At 39.3% G+C, this 25,231-nt stretch overlaps 2 protein-coding genes across 2 annotated transcripts; one reads left to right on the top strand and one right to left on the bottom strand.

Moving 5' to 3' along the window:
* Position 1: 1 nt before the first annotated feature.
* On the top strand, positions 2 to 13,443 carry TRMT6 (tRNA methyltransferase 6 homolog (S. cerevisiae)). Its single transcript, XM_010286211.1, has 11 exons — positions 2 to 102; positions 1,186 to 1,313; positions 1,730 to 1,839; positions 4,699 to 4,790; positions 4,879 to 4,962; positions 6,184 to 6,308; positions 7,478 to 7,842; positions 8,080 to 8,165; positions 11,423 to 11,525; positions 11,609 to 11,695; positions 13,090 to 13,443. Exons 1-11 carry the CDS (start codon positions 2 to 4, stop codon positions 13,261 to 13,263), a joined length of 1,455 nt encoding a protein of 484 aa, XP_010284513.1. The 3' UTR covers positions 13,264 to 13,443.
* A 4,559-nt stretch (positions 13,444 to 18,002) lies between these two features.
* On the bottom strand, positions 18,003 to 24,529 carry CHGB (chromogranin B (secretogranin 1); the record flags this gene model as incomplete). Its single annotated transcript, XM_010286212.1, has 4 exons — positions 18,003 to 18,410; positions 19,606 to 21,374; positions 23,100 to 23,193; positions 24,486 to 24,529. Coding segments are annotated over 4 exons (1,991 nt in total), but the record flags the coding sequence as incomplete, so codon positions are not given.
* Between the last annotated feature and the right edge of the window lie 702 nt (positions 24,530 to 25,231).

The raw sequence follows: 25,231 nt of genomic DNA, 5'->3' as shown, positions 1-25,231 counted from the left end.
GATGGAGGGCGGCACGAGGCCGGGCCCGCGCATTTGTGAGGGAGATTGCGCCGTCCTGAAGCGTGACGACGTCTTCAAAGCGGTACCCGTGCTACGGCGGAGGTGAGGGGCCTGTCGGGGCTTTCGATCCCGCTTGTCATTTCCCCCTCGGTCGAGGTTTGCGCCGTCCCCTCCCCCCCGCAATCTCCGTGAGGCGACTTCAGTGGTCGCGCGGCCCCGCCTGAGGGAAGTGGCGTCCCGGTGCGGCTAATGTGACCCACGGCTTTCTTGCTGTATCAGTCAGAAGTAACGGCCTCGCTAGACTGATGTGACAGACAACATGAAAGATTTTAATGCTGCCTCAGTTCTTATGTCTAAAAAAACCCCAGGAGATCTCCTGGATGCGTTTCTTGTAAGAATTGGAAAGATATTGAAGATGGTTTTGTTTTGTCATTATCAGACTGATGCTGACTGAAGAGGAGAAAAAGTGCAGCAGCCTAAAAAGCATATCTTCATCATACTTATCTTTCTGTGGCATGTAATTCCTGCGAGATGCAGCATTGCCTTGCTAATAAGAGGGTTTGGCTTCAGTCTTCTCATCAGTGTTAGACTGTTGGAAGATGGTAGCTGTCAGTTCTGGATAGTTACTGCTTTGGAGATGATTCTATGAAAGGTCTCCTATTTCTTTTTCATAGGCCAACTGGCATAGCAAGAAGCACCTGCACCCCAGCAGGAAATACTATAATCAGTGGACGCAATCTGGGCTCTTCCCCTTGCCATAGACAATTTTATAGACCAATGTGTAGAAGTCATTATTGGATAATGTGGTCAGACATCTGATTCAGTAGCATGGAGATTTAAAGGTACTATGCTTGAATGAGACTGGTTTAAAAATGGCATAGCTCAGACCTAGGAATTTGGGAGTACTGGTTATCAACAGGCTTAATGTTCACCGGTAGACTCTGGCACCAAAATCAGGTAGTTACTCTGTCAGCCTGCACAGCACGGCCAAGAGCTGTTCATTAGGTCCCTTTTCAGTTTTTGTTTAGAACCCCAATCATAAAAGAAGGAATGCTTGTCCAGGTTTTCTTCAAGGATGTAGATAAAAATGGCATACATGAAGCTATAGTTGACTTTCAGCTATTGTGTGTTTCAGATGTAGTAAAGATAATGCTTTTAATATCATTAACTTTTTTATTATTTCAGAAAAATTATTTTTGAGAAGCAGTGGTTCTATCTGGATAATGCTATCGGACATATTTATGGAACTACCTTTGAAGTAACCAGTGGTGGAAATCTCCAGCCAAAGCAAGAGGTGGAAGAGACTACTACAGGTATTACAGAGGATTGTCTGGTGTTTGAAAAAACGAGTTCCAATTAATTTGTTTCTTTGATAATACCAGAGATGATGGAAAAGCTTTCTATTAATCATTTGTTAATTTAACGTTACTTATATTCTTTCTGTCATAAAAGTGCATGGTTTTGTCTTTATCTGCTGTTTCACTAGTCCTGTAACAAATAAGCTTTTTAATATGGGAGAAAATTTGAACCTTAATTTGGGTGAATATATATACTAAGGTGTATTTTACATATTACATGTCATTGATTGCTTAGGCAATACTTTGCAAGGCCATGAAGCATGGGGGTTTAATCCTGAGAAGTCTGCTTTCTGTGAAACTAAAATCATATGTTTCTCCAACTTAAAACTATTTAGAGCTAGACTTTACAAATCTATATCCTTTTCCTTTAGAAACAAAAGAAGCAGGTACAGATAATCGTAACATAGTTGACGATGGAAAGTCTCAAAAACTGACTCATGATGACATAAAGGCTTTGAAGGACAAGGGTATTAAAGGACAGGTAAAAATAAGGTTTTGTTGTCATTTCTGTGCTACCTTGATGGCTATACTTTAGTTTATGAAATAGGCTATTCTTTTTGTCGGTGCATAGACTTCAGTGCTTTTTCTTTGTTCTTCTGCCCAAGTCATGTTTTTCCTAAAGATCTGTTTTTACAAAAATGCAAAGGTTATTTTCAGAGAAAACTTCATGTAAGGTTGGCAACTTTGTCAATAGAGAGTAAAGTATGAATTTTTACAGCATCAGAAGTCGTAACAGACAATACTAAAACCATTAAGGAAATACAACTTGCGTAATCACCTTTTAGATTTCTTTGTTTACAAGATTCAAAATATTTCTATATTACAGATGTATTAAAACTGAGCAATAATTAAACTGTCATAGGTGTAGGAAGGATTATGAATAAACACAAAACTATCAACAAATAACACTATGTAACAAAGGTACTATCAGTGTGCCTTCAGAGGTAGTACCTACCAAATACATGGCATGCCTATGTTTTATCTGCACCTCAAAAGCTAAGAATATTCTCAAGACATCAGTTCTGTTCTGTTAGAAAAGGGATTGGATTTTACCCCACACTTTGTCAAAACAAAGTGAGGCCATCTTACATGTTAATCAACCATTGCAGCCAGTTCTGTTCTGCACATGTTACCAGTCAAAATTCTCTCTCATCTTTGGTTTACCCTTTCTAATAAAAATAAGAAATTGCTCATGCTTACATCAAGTTCATCTCCTCTTTGCATCTTGCTATTTGCTGCTGCTCTTCAGAGCAGATGTTCTGCTTCTGCCTGCTTAATAATGGATGAGTCCAAGGAGTTTAGAATGGTTTTTCTTCGGTTTCCATGGCTGTGCTGCTCGTGGTGTTACCTCTCTGAGAGGAATGTACTAATCAGTCTGATAGCTTTGACATTTTCTATTCGTTCTCTGTGGCAGATCACTCTGGCTTCTCTGTACATCCTCAGTGTGTCTGTGCCATACATCTACCATACTGTTATTTTTAGGTTATTAAAATATCCTACTTTGTTAGCTCTGGCTTTTGAACTGTAGCTGAATATTCATTTTAGACTGTGTTATATTAGCAGCAGTACTCTTCTATAAACGTCTGGTCAAATTTGAAGTCATGTTTGTGAATGGCATGTCTTTCTGATGCAGGCACAGTTTAGAGGTGATTGTTCTTTGAAGTAAAGCAACTTCAGTGTTAATGGGGTTTCATTTCCCATCACTTCCCAAATCTTTCCCAGGTCCTGAAGGATAGGTGTTGGGATGAAGACATGAAGTGGCATGTAGTCCCAGGGCATTGCAGAGTGCTGCAGCTTCCCTTTGGCTTTTGCTTACCCTAGAGAAATACTGCCCAGTTTCATGACTGTAAATTTTACTGGAACAAAAAAACCCAACAAAACAACCCAGGCACTGCATGTAACTTTTTCCAAGAATAAGGCAAAAAAAGATACACTGTTTCATGCCATTAATAATACATTTTAAGTGTTGGAAGGACTTTAAGAAATAATGGCCTGAAAGGCAGCAATAGGAAGTGAGAAGTACTCACACCACTATATTTTGGAGCAGGTTCTTAAAGTGCAATGGGAGTTGCAGTGTCCACATTGAAAATACCCTCACCACCACCCTCTCCAAACTCCTGGGCAGGTTATACTATTGCTCTTCCTAGATGTTTAATGGAAACTCACCATTTTAGCAGTTAAACTACTTTGATCACCACAACCAAAATAGCACTCTGCAGCATTTGTTCTTGTATTGCAGGCATGGAGACAAACCCTGAGCAATGAAGGCTTTTTTCTGTTGGAGGTCTTAATGATCCCTCCAGCTGGAACCTGAAAGTATGAGGAAGAAGAGTTGGATTGGCAGAGAGAGGAGATTAGAACAAGATCAGGAAATGAGACCTAGAATTCTGGGAAAACCTGGGAGCTAGAGAAGGAAGAAGTCAGAGACAATATTGAAGGAAATAGTAAATGCTAAGGAGTTGCAAGGAGCTGGTACAGGACTCTAGCACAGTTTGGGAGGCAGAAGAAATTAAGTGGGGTAAGGGACATGTCTCTTAGCCAGAGTATAGGGGAAAAACTAGCCCAAGATGAAAAAAAAAAAAGATGCCCTCATAGATAGAGAGGCTGAAGTCAGGCAAAAGACCCAAAGAGGGAGCTGGATTAAAGTGAATATTACATATCACATCAGGTTCCTTGTTTTGTTTAGCTTTTGTAAAATATTTTTGCCCGTATAGCTTCACACAGGACTTAGGGTACTGTCATGCAATCAAGTTACTGTGGGGAATGTTAGGCTGACAGAATCTATGTCAGTTGTTCCGTAATAATTGGCAATAAACATAACTGCTTCATTCTAAATAAATTAAATCAAGATAAAAATAGCTAATCACTTAGAGAAAGCAGGGTAGTCTCCTTCACATATGTAGGTACTGAGGCTTCACAGTCAAGGCTGGCGTAATGACTTGTTGATGCTGAAAGGAACAATCCTGCTTTTTCTTAATTTCTGGCATACGAGCCTGCCCTCTCTTGAGTTAATTGTCACACCTACCAGACTCCTTCCCCACAAAATACTTTGTTTCCAGGATAAGCGTTTTCAGTTTTTATCTTTTTCTCTGGCATTATGTAGTTAAATAACACTTAGAGACAGAAGGAGATGATTAAATTCCTGCACATAGACAGGGTAGTGTCTTGCTTTTCCTGTTGATTAGTAGAAATTTACTTTGCCATTAATGTCAGTAGATGTTAATGGTATACATACCTCTACTGGAAGAAAGTATTTTCAGTGTTTGTTTAAAAAATACTATATATGAAATAAATAAGAAATAAATACCAGGTATAATAAAAATAAATTGTCTTTTCCAAGGAAATAGTTCAGCAATTAATAGAGAACAGTACAACATTCAGAGACAAAACAGAATTTGCTCAAGATAAATACATAAAGAAGAAGAAAAAAAAGTAAGTTAATTTTAAAATCTGGAAAATACCTAGTAGTTCTCTAATTTGTTGATCTTAAAATAAGACTATCACTATGTGTTTCTTGTAGATATGAGGCAGTTATTACAATTGTGAAACCATCCACTCGCATTCTTTCAACAATGTACTATGCAAGGGAACCTGGAAAAATTAAGTAAGTATTCATTTTGTTTCTTTCTTCCAAGTTATAACAGAAAGATATTTTAATATTTTTCAAAATACTTGTATTATACCAGAGTGTATAATACTCACATTTCTTCTTTTTTTCTGTTAATGGAAAGATTGCTAAGTAATGAAGAATAATGTGACATAGAAAATGAATCAATATGCTATTGCAGCAAAGAGGAAAACTCTTCTGCACACAGCATCAGCTTTAGCCATTTCTCTGCCACCACCATCTTGCTAATTACCTACATAGACGGAGGCTTTTTGCATTTTCAGAGGTATCTCTTACCTGGTTTTGGTCAGTGGCATATTGTCTCTGTTTTATGGCTCAGTAATCAAAATGACAACCAGAAGCAGGAATTTTTGTCTTTAGTGTGTTAGGGATTCAAAATCTTCACTCCGAAGTCTCCAGAATTTAAACATGTGTGGTTAACATTGGGTTGCAGGAATGACAGAGACCTAGTCGTGTTTGATGTTCACTTACCTAAATTAAATTATACGTTGTTACAGACATTGTTTAAGATGGACTGATTTATCGTTTTTAAAGTAGTGATAGTAGATCCAAGATGCTGAGACTTAAAAACCTCAAATTTATGTTAATTAAGGCTTCTCAAATGTTTTTTCTTCTCCTTTTCCCATCTCCTTCACTTGGCTTTATTTGTCTATTAAGATTAGTTGTCATGTCCTTGGCCATCACTGAGTCTCTTCAGTGCATGCGTTGCAGTCAGTAGAGTTAGGTTTTGATCCTGGACTGCAGATGGTGTGTGCTACTGCGAAACAGATGAAAATCACTGAGGATACATTACTGGATTAGGAAATGCATTCAAATACCATTTGTTCTATACAAAACTGACATGTTAGAGACAACAACAAAAAAATGAAAAGTTTAAAAAAAATATTTGTCTGACTTGCACAGCATGAGATGTGCACTTCATTATGTGCACCCTACTTCATATCCTGCTTTTGCTATTTTCTTTGTCAACCTAAACACCCATTCCCTGCTAATTTCTTGTTGGCTCTGGTTCTAATGCTTCTTCATTACCAGATGGTTGATTATTAGTTTCTGCATGGTGACTCTGAAGGCCACTGATGCTGTTCCTGAAAATCTACCTGTAATCCAACTCTTTTTGACGGGCTCCTGAGCTAATACACAGTATTTCTAACTGTAAGAAAACTAATTTGGTATTTCTTAAAATCCTCTGTCTTCTAGCCACTTGCGATATGACACCCTCGCTCAGATGTTGACTTTGGGAAATGTCCATGCTGGCAACAAGATGATCGTAATGGAAACGTGTGCAGGCCTTGTGCTGGGTGCAGTGATGGAACGCATGGGAGGTAAGTAACACGGTAGCTTTAGTAATGTACAGACTGAGGGCTTACTTGAAATGTAAGGAATACCCATCTCTGTGATACTTTTCAATGTACTTTTTCAGTTTTTAAAAATCTACTTTTACTGTCTCCAGTACTCAAAGAGATATTTGTATTTCTGTTGGAGAAAGTTGGATCTTGTGTACTTTGGTTGGCTTTATTTTTCAATATTTTAAAAAGTATGAAACTTAAAGTTGTTATCACTGTGTGTCGATCTATTTTAGCTTCTGTCTGAGCATAATAACATTGTGTTCAGAAGAGGCTGTAAGGAGCTTGTATGCAGATTCTTCCCAGGCACTTGGCAAGTCCAGGAAAGTGAATGTGAGAAAAAGGGAATAAACATTGGAATTCAGACAGCCCGTAGCACTGAAAATACAGCAAAATTTGTATTTTAAAAGTAGCATGTGACATTTTCTTGAGCATATTCTAGGAGAAGTTTGACTTATTTTTTATTTCTCAAGCTCAGTGAATTAATTTCATTGTAAGTCATTCAAAGACACTAGACAGTGACAATTATATTGCAGAATCCTGGAGAGGTAGGAAGTGTGCTGTCTGTTGGCTGAGAAGCACACCGGCGGTTGTACTGTGAGCTGGTTTTGGTTCAGCAACTTTTGGCCATAGGCATACTTTCTGAAGTAAATTAAATAAGATACAATTTCAATATAACTATTGAAAAAGTTCCTTTTAGTATGTTTAAACATCTGACATCTCTTCATTTAGAGTCTGGATGTTGAAGAAATTCTTTGGCTATTAATGCTTTTTAAATTAGCTTTTTTTTTTTTTTATCAGAACCACTCCATAGCTGTAAGTAATAAATACTGTAGAAATGTTCTCTTTTTAATTCTTAATTAAATCAGCTTTTCTAACAATTGGTCACTGCTTATATGTTTTGTGCTAATCATAAACACGTGTTTAATACATGCATAATCTTTGAGTTACCTTGCCCTGTTGAGTTGCAGTAACTGTTGTACTTCCAATAAAGATTTTCCACCTTGAGGAATACTTCAGCAGCCTGTTAAATTTGATGAAGGCTAGATTAAAAGCAGGCAATTTACTCACCTGTGCTTAAATTTATGCTTCATTGGTCCCAGAAATTCCGGCTTTCCAATGTGTTTTTGATTCTTTTGCTCTCATAGGCTATGGATCCATTATTCAGATGTATCCAGGAGGGGGACCTGTTAGAGCTGCTACCAGCTGCTTTGGATTTCCAAAACTTTTTTTTGAGAATCTTCATGAATTCCCTCTCAGCAAAGTGGATAGTCTCCTCTCTGGGACATTTTCTACAGAGACTCTGCCTTCAGAACCTGAAGGTAACACGCTAGTGGAAGAAGAAAGCAATGGATTGACTGATGAGAAGCAGACTTCTCTGCAGGAAACAGAAGAGGAATCTGCTACTGAAACAGCTATGGAGATCAGTGAAACAGAAGAGCAAGAAACAATGGATGTTAATGCTGAAGATGTAGAATTTAAAGAGACCAAAGAAAAAGATAATAAAGAAAACGTAAGAATATTTATTATGGCTGTTCAAGTTTTACAATGTCTATGTACTTACAATTCTGCCCTCTGAATCAGACTTGCTGAAATACAGCTTATTCAAGTGGTAAAATGGAACCCTGGAAGTTGTCTTTTGTTTTACATTAAGCCATCTAAGATGCCAAAAATGAAGATTCAGTCCATGCAGTAGTGATCCAAGACAATTACCATTTAAAATGCAAATTATTTGTTTCATTGTTCAAAGGTTCGGGAAAAGCAAAGAAAACAATGGGAGAGAAGGAAAAAGCTAATGGAAGCTGCTGCTTTGTTAAGAGAGAAGAATGCTGATGGGTGAGTTTGTTTGTAGTCAGAAAGGTCTTCTGTTTTCAAACATATCTACAGAACATAATTTGCTTTGAAATGTATAAAAGCTTTGTTTTAAAAATACCCCAATTTTTTTTCTTAATGTTTACAAGCAAGCAGTCAACCCAGGTGTGTCTTGGGTCTCATTTGGTTCTTACCTGGTTGAGACTTTTTCTGTTCTTTAAATAGTTTGAAATGTCATGATCTAAAAGTCATAGTTTCCTGACTAGCTATGAGTAAACATTTAAAAAAAAAAAAAAAAAAAAAAAAAAAAAAGTCCATTCTGCCCAAAGAGAAACAGAATCCAGGTAGAATTTAATACTAAATGATAAAAATCACAGGATTCTAATTGGCAAAATAGAATCTGAGGTTTTAAGTTTATTAAATTGGAACTAAGTTTGTTGTTTTGGGGGTTTGGTTGGTTGGTTTTTAGAAACTCATTTCTTTTTGACACAGGAAAAAACACATAACTTCATTTTACCTGCGTTACCCGGGATCAGTTGTTCCCAAGGAACAATTTAACATGAAGATTTAATATCAGAAGTTTAAAACAAATAGGATAAACATATTCCTACAAATTCAGCTCCACAGCAGTGTAAAAGCATTTGGTTGTGACGTTTTCATTATGTTCTTAGCAAATGCTGATGTGCTTTGAGTTAATCAAGTAACATTGATTTAGTTAATTTAATAGCATTCATATTCCTTTTTTCCTCCTGAGAATATTGGAGTACTGGGAATAAAGCTGTTCTGCATGGATAAATTTTAATACACATTTATTGGTTATGTTTAAATGCTTGTGTATTTTTTTGTTTTATTATTATGAAATGTTTTAACTCATGCTTATTCATATTTTAGTATATCTAATGTATTTAACTGGTAGAATTAGCCTTTTCTATAAAGATGCAGAGACAGGTCAGTCTGTTCTCTGAAGCAATAAAATGTTAAAGGCGGCTTGTAAAAATACTGCACATCTGTTTGACAGCAGCAATACCACCGGCAATGCTGATGGATGACCACTGAGCTGCCGATATCGTGGTAGTGTTTTGTTCCGGTTCTACCGCTGTCTCCTGCAGCCATCATTACAGTTAATGTCTGGGCATGGTCTGGCAAAGTAAAAATTAATATTTGACTTTACTTGATTTTTCCTGTAGTGTAAAATAGTATATCCGGTTGTTGATTAGGTTTGAGTTCAAGGAAGCCTATTTGTCTCTTGTACATTTGTTTTCAATCACTTGCATACTTCTTTTGTCCTTTGTAATGCATGAAAGTGGTAACAAATTATGCACTTGAAGGGATGAGGGGTTTCTTGCTTTAGGAAGTCTTCAGCATGATCGGGAGGAAGAGAATTTTATGGTGGCCTGAAGGCACTGTCCCAGATGGCTCAGTCAGGATCATCTTCCTGTAGTCATCTGCCTTTTATAGCCCCCCATGTGTTTAGATCAAGACGCATGGGGTACGTACACTGCTAAGCCAGGAAAAAATTGGCATGGAATAAAGAAATGCTTCAAACTAATGACTTGACACGTGAGTAGAAGCAGGCAGGGAGGTTTGGATTTTGCTTTGTTTTGCAAGAGAGAAATGGGGAAAGGATAGGTAAAAGCTGTTTAACATTGGAGGTAGGGAGAAAGATTAGGACTTACTGTCAGAGGAAAGAAAAACCCGTCGTTAGGTAAAGATGGGCACCAGCTTTAGGAGAACTACTTCTTGAGGTCCTGAATTTTTACAATGTTTACTACTTAATGCAGAAGATACAATTTTAATAAAATTTGTCTTCTGTGCTGTTATGTAGTAAACCAGTTCTTCTACTTAGACCTATTTGTTCAACTCTGTTTATGGGAGTTGAAGTCTGTCATAGGTCTCTGAGGGAGAGAATGGAAGACATTTGTTAGGGATTTGGTGTTCTTCTAAAGACTACTTTTTTAAGATAGACTATGATACTTTTCTACTATGAAAGTGGAAATTGGTTTATAGATACTCCATGTGTTCAGAATTAGACCACCTTTCCCTCTCTTTACCCTTCTCTGCCCTTCCTCTTCCTCCTCCTCCTCCCCTCTCACCCATTACATTAATTTTGCGGCTGGCCAGACTGCCTACTGACAGCAATATGTGCTGCCATATGAGAAAACAGAATTTGATTTTTCAGAGTCTCTCTCATCTCTCACTTACCTTCCTGTTGGCTGGCAGAGCTCGTGGTAGTGGCAGTGCAGCACTCCAAGCCTTCTGAGGCACAGTCTGGAGGCTTTTTTTCTTTATGGTCTGGTTAGTTAATTACTGAGCACAAATTTTTTTGAGGTTTGGAATTAGAGTTAAATCTGTAGCCTGTAAGGCTATGGCCAGCAGAAAACCGAAATGGAAACAACTGTAAAAGAATTGTCTCACGTCTTTATCTCCATTGTGTTTAGAAAATTGAATATCAGTTTTTACCTCCCTTTTGTTAGGAAAGTTTGATGGTATCTCCAGTGCTGTACATTCCCCTGGAGAACAGATGTTAATTAATTGATGGGTCTTTTCATATAATAACTGTTTACTAGAGAAGTAGTTTAATTAGCCTGTTGTTTCTGCACTAGTACAACTTACTAACTCATTGAATCATAACCATTTCTTGCAGTATAGTTTAGCAGTGATTTTTTTGTTTTTGTTATAAAAACTCCAGATACCTGTAGGGAATCTTAAGCATCTGTAAATATGACTTATAATGTGATATTAAAACAAGGATGAAGGATAAAACATGAAGCCTTGAAGTTGGCAAGGACATAATTTCGTTTTAAAAGATTTTTAGTCATGCCCATTAAGGGATTGTTTTCTCCAAATAATAACTTTTTAATATAAAACTGTATTTAATGAAGATTACCTCATCTAAAGAATCACAACTGAGTTTATAATCTAAGCAACAATTAGCAGTCACAAGATTTAAATGATATTTGGACAATGGTCTTAAGGTAGAGAAAGCAGCATGAAAATTCTTGGGTCTTAAGAATGACTGTGGAGCTCAACACAGCTGAAATGAGTGTTTCTGCAAGGCGTTCAATATACTGCACTTTAGGGAACAAGTGTTCTATCCTCTTAATTATGCAAGTAGGAAATTGTGATTTGTTTTTATATTTGGGGAGTTGTTAGAGCCATGAAAACATGCTGATTGGCAACATTTAAGGTATAATTGATCACTGTGCTAAGTAGGAGAAAATGTCACTTGATTAATAGGTTTTAGAAGCAGAAATCTAATGCGTGTGAAATTTCTTTTGCAGCTTAATTGTAGCCAGCAAGTTTCATCCCACTCCTTTATCACTTACTTTATTGGAATTTGTTGCTCCTTCAAGGCCTTTTGTTGTCTACTGCCAGTATAAAGAGGTAAATCAAGTATGTTGCTTCAGCTGTTACCGTTCAAGTTTGAGACTATTCTGCTGTATAACCTACTATTTGGTTTTTTTAAGCCATTATTAGAATGTTACACAAAGCTGAGGGAAAGAGGTGGTGTTATTAACCTAAAGCTGTCTGAAACCTGGCTACGAAACTACCAGGTAAGGACTGAAGTAAGTCGTTTTCAAAACTGCATGAATACTGGAGAGTGAAACACTTTCTGAAAATACAGTTTTTGGACTGACTGAAACTGTTTAAGCTCATGTATTTGTTTTACCCAAGAGCAGTGGGAAAGTATTCTGAAGAGTTTTAACGCTTCACTGCAGCAATTTCAAATGGAAATACTTTTATTTTCTTCTTCTGAAGCATTTCATTTAAATATTTGCTGAAATATTTGTAGCACACTGACAAATTTAATAGTTGTGCTGCTTTAGTGTCTAGTCTAAAGTGAGGAACAATCTAATATCATGTAAGAGAGGTAGCAAAATATCAGAACTGTTTATTCATTTCTAGTTGGTTTGATAGCTGAAAAAAACATTTGTAATGTTAAGAATGGTGGTGACACAAAGTCAGTGTCTTCAAATAATACATTTCCTGGAACTAAAGTAACAAGAAGTTTCTGGTCTGGGAACTGAACAATGAAAACAACAGGGGGGAAAACATCTCCACAGTGGAAAATGTCAGTTCGACTACTTTGTTTGGACAAGATATTTGCAGATGTGGAGTACCCTCTCAGCTATGAAGAAGCAGAATCATGTCTGATGTATAAGCAGCTCATCACCTCTGAAGAGGTTCTTGCATTTTACTGACTTTCTCCTTGCCCATAGGCTTCTGGAGTCTGTAAGGAATTACTATTTAGAGGGTGACTTAATTCAAGGGTGGCCATGATTACTGACCATTGATTAGGCAACCAAATTGGGAATGATTAGGAGGTTGATAGAAGAAGATGTTCACACAAGTTAGGCTTGCCAAGGGTTACTATTTCCAGTTAGGAACAATAACTGCACCGTCTCCTGGACACACGTAAATTGGCTTAGACCTGTGACAGCAGTCAAAGCAAGGAGGAAGCATAACTGAAGAGAAAGTTTTTACAGAAAAGTGTAACGTAGTGGAAAGTGATGGTTCATTGCTGTGTCTTGCCTGAAGAGTAGCTACGTAAAGATTATAGTGACAGAACTGGAAATTACTGTATTACTTAGTGCTGTTTTGTTAGACCAGCTGTGATTTCTTGCAAAGTACACCAGTTCTGAACACATTAATGAGACTTTCACATATCTGAAACCTTGACTTTATAATTTTGCTCGAAATGCCATGAAGAAGCAATCAGTAAGGCAGTAGCCTGTATTCTCGTGTATTTCTGGAACTGGTTTCTGGTATGCAGATACTTTGCCCTTTAAAGATAAATACACTTCCCAAATGGCTGTTTGTTGTGGTGGCTAAAAAAAAAATTACATCTTATACTGTAAGCTTAAATTACACAATCTGATGTGCACGTATAGACTGAGTATTCACAGATGCTTGTTTTTTTGTTTGCTTTGGGTTTGTTTTTTTAAAGGTCTTACCAGATCGAAGCCATCCAAAACTGACAATGAGCGGAGGTGGAGGGTACCTTCTATCTGGTATAACTGTTGTCTTGGATAAGGGCAAATCTGATTCCAGTAATTTAGAAGTACTGAAGATGGAAGAGCCATCATCTAAAAGATGCAAAGTTCAAGACCTCCATTGTTAACATTTGAAGAATTGATTTGTTTTTTAGATCGCAGGAGTCCTACCATTAGTAAAATAACAAGTATGCTTTCTGTGCTTTCGACAGCACAGAAATTGTACCTGTCATGTGCCTGTCAGCAGAACTGTGTGGTAGGGAGGATTGTCTCGCTCTTTACCAGTTTACATGATCAGAATGAGAAGAAAAACCCTTGGAAGCAAACATCCCACTGAAAACACACTAACTTCAAAAAGAAGAGGAGATCAAGAGAACATAAAGCATCAGTGAAGGCATTCTGTTTGTTTGTTGCTGAAAGTGGATATGATGAAGCAGTTTTTTAAAAGGTCGAGTCCAAATCAATGCGTCTAACTTAGCTTCCCATTTTCCCAGAAGAGCAAAAAAAGAGTTAAAACATTCTACGTAGTGATCTCCTCCCCCTTTGGACACAGACCCCGGCTGTGTTCAGTAATTTGAAGAAGTAGAATGAACAACAAAAACGGTACACTTTTCTTCCCAAAGGAACAATAAGAAGAGAATACTAATACCAGGACTTTACAGCATGACCCCATGTTTTCCTGAAATAGATACAGAAGAGAAAGTGCATGCTTGTAAATTAAAATACCAAATATTTAAACAGAATGTCTTTATTAGTATTGCCTGTCATTTTCCCGAGAGTTGCTATATGTTTTTAAGATGACTATTTTGAAAACCACTCTATGTGTATATATACATATTTATTCTAGTGTTTTATCTTTCATGATGTGAGCTTTTTTATTATTATTTTTAACTTTACATTTGCCATTTCAATTAAACTGCAGGATGTTTTTCCTAATGAAATTTCTTTCCTTTTTCTTACTTTTCCTGCTTATTTGGAAATAAAAAGGTCTAACAGAGGCTTGAGGAGGAGAATACCCTTGCTGGCTGCACCCCACTGAACCCCCAGCGGGGAGCTTTAGGCCCATACGGGAGCTCGCGGAGCCAGCAAGACTTGGCTTCCATCCTTGAACTTACTCTTCAGGGGGAATCTGGAGCTTTGGGGTTAGGTAATCAGACTTCATAAAGCTGTAAAATTCTGTATATTGGCAAGAGTAATGTTTTTTGAGGACACCATGAGCCCAAACCAAAACAAGGGTTATATTCTAAAGATTTCTCTTAGGTGGCCAGGTACAGTATATCTTCAAGTTTTTGTCTACCTCTGTTCTGGTTTTTGTAAACTGGCCATCTTTTTCTTTCTATTTTTATGGAAAGCCTTTCTTCTCTTACTTAGGTGAAAAACCCATAAACGGAGAGATTGTAGGTTTCACCATCTCCTCTCTATTCCACCAACTGTGTGGATCTGAGAAGTGTGCTTTGCCCCTCTTACCTTTTTGTCCAGTGTAAGTGTTGCAAATCACATGGAGGGAATAGAAATGTGATGGGTGGTTTTTACTAAGTTTTTTTTAAATTCTGGATTTCTCAACTTCCAAGAATTAGTGGGAAAGCAGAGGGGGAGGGAAGGTAAGTTTTCCTTTACTGTATGTCTGCATGTGCATACCGAAGGTAAACTGGGACTTTGAAAGCAGCCAACACCCAGTATGGGATGAAATTCTGAGACACCCCAGATTAGAGCAACGTATAGGAGCCTGGAAGCTAGCGAAAGGCAAGAAAATTATGAAATCAGTGTAAGACAGGAAGATTAATACCAAAAAATTATCTTTCACCTCAGTTTTCTTACCTGTAAAGCAAGCATAGGTATATCTCTGCCGTTTCCATTGAGCTGGTAGGTACTTGGCTGTCATATTCAGAGCATTACAAAGGTGTAAAAACTTACACAGTAAAAGTTAGGTTATGCAACCAACATACTTTTTAAATCCTACTTCTTGTCATACATAATGTGCTAAAAATAATAACCTGAGGAAAAAAGGTCTGTTTTATTTGTATAATGAAAAGATCAGTTTTGAGAAATAAACAATATTGGAACACCTGAAAAATTACATTAGATCAAAGCCAAACTGTCTTCATTTCACCAGGATTAACACTGATGTGCGCTTAGTACTGAATCCTGTCCCCCAATTTTTAAATGCGCAACAAGCTTGCACCAGTGAAAGACAGTAAGAAACCAAGAAGTAATTAATGTAAAATATTTGAAATTATTGATGTTTCAAATTGATGGAACACATTCTATGGGTAATAGTGGAAGAGCACATCTCAATGTAACATTGTTCCTATTTTAATTGAAACACGTGGATAAATGAAATGCTGAATTAGAGACTATATTTTTTAAAGTAACAAATTGGGGAAAATCCAGCAGAAACGAGAACAAAGAGATCCTGCAAGATCTTAACAGATGTTGAAAATAAATGATGTAATGAAAAACGTCTCTAAGGAAAAAGACAAAAGAGGGCTGACACCTGCATACCTGTGTTTAGTCTCCATAAAGTGTAGCTCAGGAACCTGATGATTGCTAGGGCCTCAACGTCCAAGAACTTTTCTGTCTGGAGGTATAAACGCATTGGTATAACGTAATTTAGGTCAGTGATGTGTAAATAAGCAATGGGGAAAGGCAGTGGGTATTAAGACAGAGATGGGTTCCTCAAAGCAAAGCAGGATTAACATTTAGACCACTGAGTTCTGCAGCAGAGCTCTGCCCTTTGAAGAGGCCAAGAACGAGGTCGGGATGGGTGGGCTGAAAAGCCAGCTTCCTCCCTTGGGTTCGCTTGCTGCCAGAAGGGCTGTCGCTGGGGAGGTGACAATGCAGGCAGGGCCAGGGCCTGGCCCAGTGAAGGTATCGCACTGAGAGAGACACGGGAGCTGGTTTTATTCCCGCCTTTTTGTCACAGACACACAACTGCCTTTACTGTGCAAATTCGCTGAAAGTAGGAGCAGATAAGAAGTAAGTAGCTACCAAGCTTTCCACTCCTGTGTTTTGCTAAGACTACACATCAAACTTACCATTAACTAGAGGTGCATGAGCCAGAAGCAAAACAACGCTTTCTCAGAAGCCAAAACCAACATTTCTGCTTCATTTGATTTCCTGGAACAAGGTTATGCATCTTCATACACCAATACTTGTTTTAAATTGTACCACCTAGCTTCAATGCCAAAAGCATGCAATTTGCCTTTAAATAATGCAAATTAATGTAAATTGGAGAGCTGTTTAAAAAAAGAGATCTTGTGTTACCCATCAAAAAAAACCTTGAACAGGCGATGAAAATGTGTAGATAAAAATGGAACAGGCAGGAGGAATCAAAAAAACTGCTCAGCTCTTGGCGCTTGTGGCGTTGCCCCACAGAGCAACGCAAGCAGAGCAAAGGCAACAGATAAAAGCGCTGCTACAGCGCTCTTGGAAGCCACTGAACGATACTTGCATTGACACTCTGTCAAGGGACATGTTTTTAAGCAAAACACTGCTGATTCATGAATGCAAAAGCTTAGCTTTAAAAAAAAAATCATTACTGAAGTTGCACACTTGAACAGTTCAGAAAGTTTTCTATGCTACAGCTAGAGCTATTTGCTTCCAGGTATTCACATACTCACAGACGTGCTTTCTGTCATACCAGCTGGGGAAAAAAAGTACCACGCTGCAATACCTACTGTATAGTACTATAAATTTTAAAAGGGAAAGTCTCAGAATTTACAGCAAACAAAGTATTTGTGCAGCCTGGGACCCTTCCTCACTTTCCTTACTGTTGCTGGAGAAGTTTGGTGAAACCGTGGTCCTACTACAGTCAAAATTCTGTCAACTTCTTTGAGCCAGGATTCAATCTTCACGTACCTTAACCAAACAAGATGAAACATTTGAGTGGTCCTACCAAAATCCCTAGGCATAGACATGCTCAGACAGTTCAGTTGTCAGTATCTCACCGAGTGTTTTCACTTCATATTGCCTTACAGTTAATTAGAGAGTATGTTTGTGTTTTAATGAGCAGGTGGATTAAAGGGGTTAAGCTGAGATGATGTATACTGCACGTTTACTGATAGTGTGACTCAGCTGAATTCCTGGTACAGCACCTCTCTCCTGTGTGGGGTGTTACACAAGCAACCGAAGACACTGTCACAGCAGAAAGTCTGTAAAAAACCACATTTGGGTAAGTTAAATTAAATTGAACCCCAGATACTTGGAGTAATTGAGATCAGTGATGGGATCGTTTCTTTTCATGCTTGGTAGTTCTCATAAGATTACCAAATGGCTCCTTCCACACACCCCTCGCTCATTCTCCATAAGACATCCTACTGCCTATCACACAGAGCCCATCCCGCCCCCGACTCGCTGGCTGCCGAGAAACTCGCATCATGCCAGATCAGCCCTGCTCCAGCGCAGCGCGCAGGCTCTGCGGCACTCTCTCCACGACCTCCTTGCCTGCCGTAGGCAAAAAGAACTTGGTGGCAAAGCATATTCAGTAGGTGATTACGTTAACGGGACCATGTAGACTGAACGAGTGGCAAAACCAATCTACTATATAATGCACCAATTCTGAAGCACCATGTGCTTTCCAAATTATCAAGCACCTGTTTGGTGTTGCAACCTCTTTGTTTTTTAATGACTAGTTTCCAGAACTAAACAATTCACAGCACATTTCCAAGTTACTGGAGCAAATTAACTGGCATTCCTTCTAACCTCTCGTGCTCTTCCCAACCGAGAAATAAAAGGCACAGATAGACTCCTTGTAACTTGTAAAAAATAGCAGTGAACCACAAGTGAACATATTGTATACAACCTATCCATCTGGTAGAGCTTACTTTGAAATAACCCAATCAGTCAAATAAGCAAGGAGAAAGTTTGGTCCAAGATCAATGGTTTTATTATTTCAAACTCAGACAAATATATTTCTATAGAAGACCACTAACACAATTCTTTTCACAAGCATATTAAAAATATCTGCCTTGCATGAAAGGTTATAATACTAAAATTCATGCTATTCAGATCTCAATAGCATTAATAGCAAATTAAAGACATTTTCAGCTGTATAAATCACTACACTATAGTGGACAGTAGGTAGCATTTCCTGTTTTTAGGGCGAACAACAATCCAGTGGCAGTGAATTTACCACAAAATACAGGTATTGTGAGTACAGCTACACCTAGCTCTGAAACGCCAAAGCAGATCTTCAGCCTCTCCTGTTGTCATTAAACTTCTCAGCTATTTTCTGCAGCTCCAAATCCATAGCAGCCAGGTTTTCCAGTTCTCTTTCCTGTGAAAACATAAAGAGCGTTTTACACATCAAATAACGTCAGCAAATGTTTTGTTCCATGAAAATGAGAGAAAAAGACCATTTCTGAGGCAGACATCTCCTGCTACTTGCTGGTCCCTGGGCAAACTGCTGGGGTGAGGGGTGTTAACTGCAGCACAGCACACACTTTGGAGATTCGTGCAGTTTCCTGCTTTTAACCAAATTAGGGCTGGGGAAAGTATTAAAACACTCATTCTGAGACCTGGCCCTAATTACAGCTTGATCTTTTTAGCCCTGAAACACCATTTTCTAGCAGACACCTCCTGCTATCTCACAGCTGCCATCCCCTGCAGCGTGCAGTCACTCCTGCCCAGGTGAAGGTCCCTTAGGATGCTACAACCTTACGATCACAGTGGTTCAGGCTTGTGACACACAGCAAGCACAGGGTGCAACAAGAGGAACACCTCCACATCAGCAGATATGGGGGAAAAAATTATGCAGCCAATTCTTGTTTATTATGATGACTTTCTAACACCGTTTAACCTCTACATAATTCAGTATTAAACCTCCATGACTCCCAGCCCAGTTTTGTGCAATAGAGACAGTGACGTGCACGAGGAGCATCCAGCTGACGGATGTAGACTCAGTTTTCCTGGACACCGAAGCAGAACAGGAAGTCCAACAAGAAAAGGATTCACATATGTGGGGACTACATGCACAAGTCAGGCTTACAAGTGCAAGCCAGGTTCTGCTCTGCAGTTACACCTGGGAAGTTAATGGACAGCTGAATCTCATTCTAAATCCCCAACTTGCTTCTCAGCTGCACATTTTAAACAGCCCAACAGTCCAAGTGGTTCTTGCTAATTACCCCTCTGCTCCTGCTGCAACAGGCATCTTTATTAGTCTGTAAGACCCTAGAGGAAGAAAATCTCCTTTCTCTTCCTGTCTTGCAGCAGAGGGAAGCTCATGAGGATGCACATTGTCTTTTTTTTTTTTTTTTTTTCTCCTCCAAACTGTGCCCTGGGGTAGTTCCACTGAATTCATTCAAAGAAAGCAGATTTTTAAATCACTGAAGATCTGGCTCTCAGTATGACTTGACTTAATCTTGTTTGTGTTTTTCCACACACAGCTTACCAGCTGCCTTGGGAATGGATTTAGAAATGTGCACATCAAGTCAGCTTCCCCTAGCTTTTCAGAGGAACACCTGTACACATACCTCCTCTTCTGTCAGAGGCCTCTGGCTCAGACTTCCTCTGTCATTCCTGACTACGTGATGCTTTTTCATGTCTTCTCCAGAATTGTACAACTCTGGGAATTCAGCTGATTTCTTCCTGTAATTCAGAAGTTGTGCGAGTTGATCCATTTTGCTGTATTGCCTTTTCATATCGTATCTGTTCATTTTGCCAAGATTCCTCTTCTCGGTGCGTCCATGGTTCAGAGCACTTAGAATTTGCTTTTTCTCCCACCAGTCATAGTCATTATATTCAGGGAAAAGACTCTTCTCGTTCAGGGTGGGCCTGCCTTCCTCTCTGTCCTCCAGAAGCTGCTTTCCTGTGGTGTCCCTTTTCTCAGAGTGCTGGCTTTTCCACCACAGCAGCGGGTAAAAAGGGCTGTAGGATGCCATGGTTCTCTTCTCATTCTCTGCAGGGAGAGGGCTTCTGTATTCTTCCCTCTCTCCGTATCTTCCCTCCTCCATATTCTCTTCATTTTCCATCTGATCACTGCTGTGATGCTTCTTTTCCACTTCTTCCCCCTCCTCACTGTTGCCAGGGTAGCGCTGCTGCTCTACAATGTCCTCAGTGCTGTAGTGTCTTCTGGCCTGCCCTTTGCGCTCCCGAGCGTACGCTTTCTGTGACCCTTCATAATCATTGTCCCACAAGTGGTATCTCCCTCCAACACGATGCTGCTTCTCCTTGCTGCCACCGCTGAGATACCTGTCCAGCTCTTCCTCACTTTCATCTCCAATATATGTCCTTCCCTCGGAATGGTGCCTCCTCGCCTCATGTGATCCCTCATGGCGTCTCCTCTCCTCACGCCATTTCTCATTACTTTCTTCGCTGTGGCGATGTCTCTTGTTTTCTTCTTCACTGCTCTCTTCACTCTGCTGCCACCTTTCTCTGTACTCGTCACTTCCCTTGTCTGCATGCTCCTCCACTTCTTCAGACCCATGCCTCCCATGATAACCACTCTTCTCCTGACGCTGTTGCTCAGACTCCTCCTCATGTTTCTGATGGTGGTTCCTTTTCTCCCAGAGATGGGCCTCCTGTGTGTTTGATTCCTCAGCTAGTTCCTCTTTCTCACCATCATGGCCCTTATTCTCTTCAGAGGAGTCACCCGTTCTATGTTTCCCATGATAACGTTTGGGTTTGTAGGCTTGCTTTTCCTCCTCTGTTTCTTCACTCTCATCAGATTCTTCATGCTCTTGCTGATGGAAGAAATCACTTTCCTTAGACTCGTGGTGGTATTTTTCACTTCTTTCTTCCTCTGCCTTTCCCTCTTCACCTTCATGAATTCTTTTGTAAGGGCTCTGCATTCCCTCCTCTGAATGCCAGTGGCCCATGGGACGCTGATCATTCCCATCAGGGAACTCTTCTGTGCTCGTGCCTCCAGGCTGGGACTTCTTGTTGAGAACAGTATGCTCTACCTCTTCGTCACGACGCTTGCTCTCTTTGCTTTCTTCTTCACTGTGGTAGCTCTTCTCCTCCTCTCTCCTAATTTCCTGATAGTGTTTCTTTTCTTCTGTATGAAGTCTCTCTTCTTCAATAGGTGCCTGGTGTCCATCCTCTTCTTCCTTGCTTTTACCTTCCTCGTGAGCAAGTTTCTCCTCATCACTTCCTTTCATGTACTTTTTAGATTCCTCTTCTGCCTCACTTCTTTGTTCTTTCTCCACACTCCCAGTATGATATTTTTCCATCTCTGCTGGGTCTTTCAAATGCCTCACTTCAAGTTGCTCGTTTTCACTTCTCTCTCTGTCATTTCTACCACCTACAATAACAAAAGCAACATAATGAAGTAATCCAACTCTCCACTGAAGAATTATTTCAGTTCAAATAGATAAGGGGCAAAGTAACACAGGAAGATTTCGACAGAATTTATTTTTTAATTTTGCTTTTAAAATTAGTAGCTTTTCTAACATTTTCTATGTTTGCCTAGAAAAGCATTAACTAACTTTCATTTAATTAGGCATTTGAAAGCTTACACTGAAAGTTCCAGAATATTTTTTCCTCTCTGGCTTTTTTTCTTTGCGATCACATTTTTAGTATTGAGTTGAATTAACTCTCATTCCCATTAAAAATTAATAACGGGATCTGGAGTGTGTTCAGTTGTTCGAATGTCAGGCTTTATCCATCACATATGCTTATTCACAAAGACAACAACCATCTATTTCAAGCTACTCAAAAATATCCTGGGCTTTTAGCAAATGTTAATGTTTTAAATTGACTGGGGGAATAAAAAAAAAGAAAAAAGAAATCTGTTACTTTGCAATAGTTATGTTTAATCAAGTCATGCTCCTTGCACTATTTCCAAAATGCTAAATGAAAATCTGACTGACCACAATGGTAACAGTGTATTTCTAGAGATATTTCTGCTTCACTTGCACCTGAGTAACATCAGAAATAGATCACAAATCCTCAAAGTTTTCAGACAATAGCTGCACGGATTTAAAAATAGCTCATTATTTCTGAAAAGCTTCTCATTATCTGATATTCTTGGAGGAGATTTGTCTAATGGCAAAAGTATAGTTCTTATCCTCTCTTTCCAGTGTTTTTTTTCATTTTCCAAAACATGGCAAACTATACAGTTTTTTTCTGAAACTAACAATGCCATAAACAAAGCTTGATGCCTGATGGCATTCAGCATCTCCTAGAATTTTGGGGCCGAGTTAGATGCAAATACATGTATTCCCAAAGCCCAAACCCCAACCTATTCTGATGCCTATATTAGGGCCATGCAATTATTCCCTCTATAAATGAGCAGAAGACAGATGGGTTTCATTATTGCTTCTTGCTGGCAGGTAAGTTCAAGAGCCTTTTTATTGTTCCATAATCAAATAAATATAACTGGGCAGAAAAGAAAGATGCGTGTTCTGCAGTTTGGCACAGCGTCAAACTTAACCACACTTCACTACCGACAGTCATCAAGCATGCAGACAGGCTTACACCTCGACATCGAGGCAGCTAAGCACCATGCTGTAGGAATGAGCTCATCTGAAATTAGCACTCCCATACACGTCTCCAGACCTCTGCAGTCAGTACCACAAACTTGAATAGTTTCTGGGCTGAGCAAGGGAGTCCCCTCTCCTGAGCCGGGCATGGATTCAGTTGCCACCAGGTGCAGGAACCTTGTTGATTTAAGCAGTGGTTATGTGAAGCCAGTTCCTACGCTCTGGGATGCATTCAGCACGTGGTCCAAACCCAGGCACGTTTGTTGACCTCTCAGGCTACCTAAAGAGTTTGTCTAGTTCTCTTAGACTCTCCAGGTGGCTTAAGTAGAGAGCCACACGTGTTAGCCAAGAATCCCTGACCATTACCCGGTCAAGCTGTTTGCTCTTTGACCAAGACAGACTAAACAGAAGGAAATCAGAATTTTGACACTGAAATTTGGAGGCACCAGTTTCACATGGGCTGAAATAACAGTTTACCAGCTCCAACACAAGAGAGAATCCATCTACCAAATTCCTTCCACAAGTTCAGCCCATGTTGTACTTACTCTTCTTCAGGATTTCTTTGCATTCGGGATTAATTGCTGGTGCATTTGGCTTAGATAGAGCGTTGGACAGAACTTCCACTATGCACCGTGTTACCTACAAGAAGCATAACAGGAGAAAAAAATTCTCATAGTAAAAATGGAAATCCTACTTCTGAGCCAGTTAGTGAGGAAAGCTAGTTTAGGATTAGAGTTCAGGCTAATATTTATGAATTTCGAGTAATCCCCAGATCTACCACAACTTCCTGTGCATTTGGGCAACAAATGCTTTGCTCCTCACTCCCGTACCAGTAAGAAGAGGACAGTCATTAGTTCTTTTTATCTCCCCTTTTGTTTGCATAGGTAACAAGCTCCTTTTGTACATTTTTAAATATTAAATACCCTATTCAGCACAAAGATGTGGTAAAGATGTGTCAAACAAGATGTGGTAACAGCACCGTACAAAAAAATAACCAACACAACAGACATTCGAAAGATGAAGATCATCCTGTAGGATCTGTCCAAATGCGGATGCTGCAAAGGTGTTACCGGAAGTATTGCGTGGGTTGCCGATAAACCAAAAATGCCTTTATACCCTCTGTAAGTGACATGTGCCACATTTTTTCATGGGTATGTGCTGTAAGCCCTGCCTCTTTTAGCACTTAACATTCAGCTGAATAGTCTTCTGGAAGCAGAGGAAATTGATTTAGCAAAGTCACACGACCTCCTCTAATCCTAAGCACTACCAAAGTAGCTCTTCTGTACAAATTCACACTAAATGATTTTCAAGTGTTGAAGTTGTTGGTTGTGAGTGAAAGCTCAGATCGTCAGGGGTACGCAAGTCTCAGGCTGACAACCTGGGTGACTGGATGGGAGGAGACAATAAAACATTTATATAGCCATTTGTCTTTTTAGTTATTATTTTTAGTTATTACCAGGTGTTTACTAATCTAAATGATCACACTAACAACCAGGGGAAAGGGTCTGATGTCAGGTTAGAGGTGCTGAGTCAAACAGGTTAACAATCTCTTTCCAAAGCAGGAGATGGGAGGACTGCATTAAAAAGTCCACCACATAGCTGGTGACTGTAGATACTTCATCTTTCTTCAAAGTTGCCATCTCACTTTTTATAGTACTATATTTTTCAGATCATTTTTCAGGCAGCTGTACAACGTAGAGTTTCAAAAGCACCACACTGACACAAGAAGCCAGCTTCCATTTTCATCAAATGCATCAAAGTGCATGCAGGTATCTTCTGACAGCTAAAGGGACTCAGAGTTCCACATCACTGATGATCTCTTAAGAGTCTACCCTTAGGAAAAAAAGCATTACCCTGAGAGTTTAAAGACAAAACATGGAGAGCATGTGACTGATATTTTCTCAAATTTGCTTAGACATACAACTACTCACCATTTCTTCAATATGGTCTTTTTCCACTGGAACTGTGCTGACACCTAGAATAAAAACAAATTATTACAGACTCATTAATTCCAGCAACAAGCATCACTGACAGGAGTCCTCAGTCAAATTGGTCTGATGAGACGTGAGTTTTGGGTTGGCAGGTCAGTAAACCAGACACATTTTGCATTACATATTTTCTTATTCAGGATGGAAAAGAAATGTAAAGTTGCAGCCTAGCATGAGAGAAGAGGCATGTTGACATTTCTAGCACAAAAAGAATATACATAAAAAAATAGAAAGCAATGCTTAAATTCCGAGACCAGAACTTTACTGCAAGTCAGGTTTTTATGTAGTTCTACCTGTTTGGTGGTAAAAACAACAGGCAACAAACAAGGTCTGTTTGCACCCCCAAAACCTTTTGGCTTCTGCCAAAAGGGGGGGGGGGGGCCAAAGGGTCTGCCATAACGAGGGGGGGGGGGGGGGTGCCAAAGGTTCTGCCAAAGGGCTCTGTGTGCCCCCACAACCACCTCCCCAGTAGGAGACCATTCTTCAAGGCTTTAAAGCAACTACTGCCCCAATCCTACTGGAGAAATCCTGTCTCGCTTGGGTAGGGGGTGGCTTCTGGAAGGAAGGACAGAGCCAAAAGAGACAGGAAAATTTCCATTCACCGAGTGGTCCGTTATCACCCCAAGAAATAAGCAAAAAAATAAAATTCCAGTGGAAAACAGTACTCTGGAAGGATGCGGCACAACCCA

Source organism: Phaethon lepturus, unplaced genomic scaffold, assembly GCF_000687285.1.
Source record: "Phaethon lepturus isolate BGI_N335 unplaced genomic scaffold, ASM68728v1 scaffold54834, whole genome shotgun sequence".
NCBI classification, from domain to species: Eukaryota; Metazoa; Chordata; class Aves; order Phaethontiformes; family Phaethontidae; genus Phaethon; species Phaethon lepturus.
The sequence above is the reverse complement of the archived record's forward strand: the minus strand, read 5'-3'. Positions and strand labels throughout refer to the sequence as shown.

What these genes read in the sequence shown, in the direction of transcription:
- TRMT6 (XM_010286211.1), top strand. Translation starts at nt 2, where the DNA reads ATGGAGGGCGGCACGAGGCCGGGCCCGCGCATTTGTGAGGGAGATTGC. An exon ending in GTACCCGTGCTACGGCGGAG is followed by an intron (nt 103 to 1,185) that starts GTGAGGGGCCTG and finishes TTATTATTTCAG; the next exon opens with AAAAATTATTTTTGAGAAGC. An exon ending in AAAAAGATAATAAAGAAAAC is followed by an intron (nt 7,843 to 8,079) that starts GTAAGAATATTT and finishes CATTGTTCAAAG; the next exon opens with GTTCGGGAAAAGCAAAGAAA.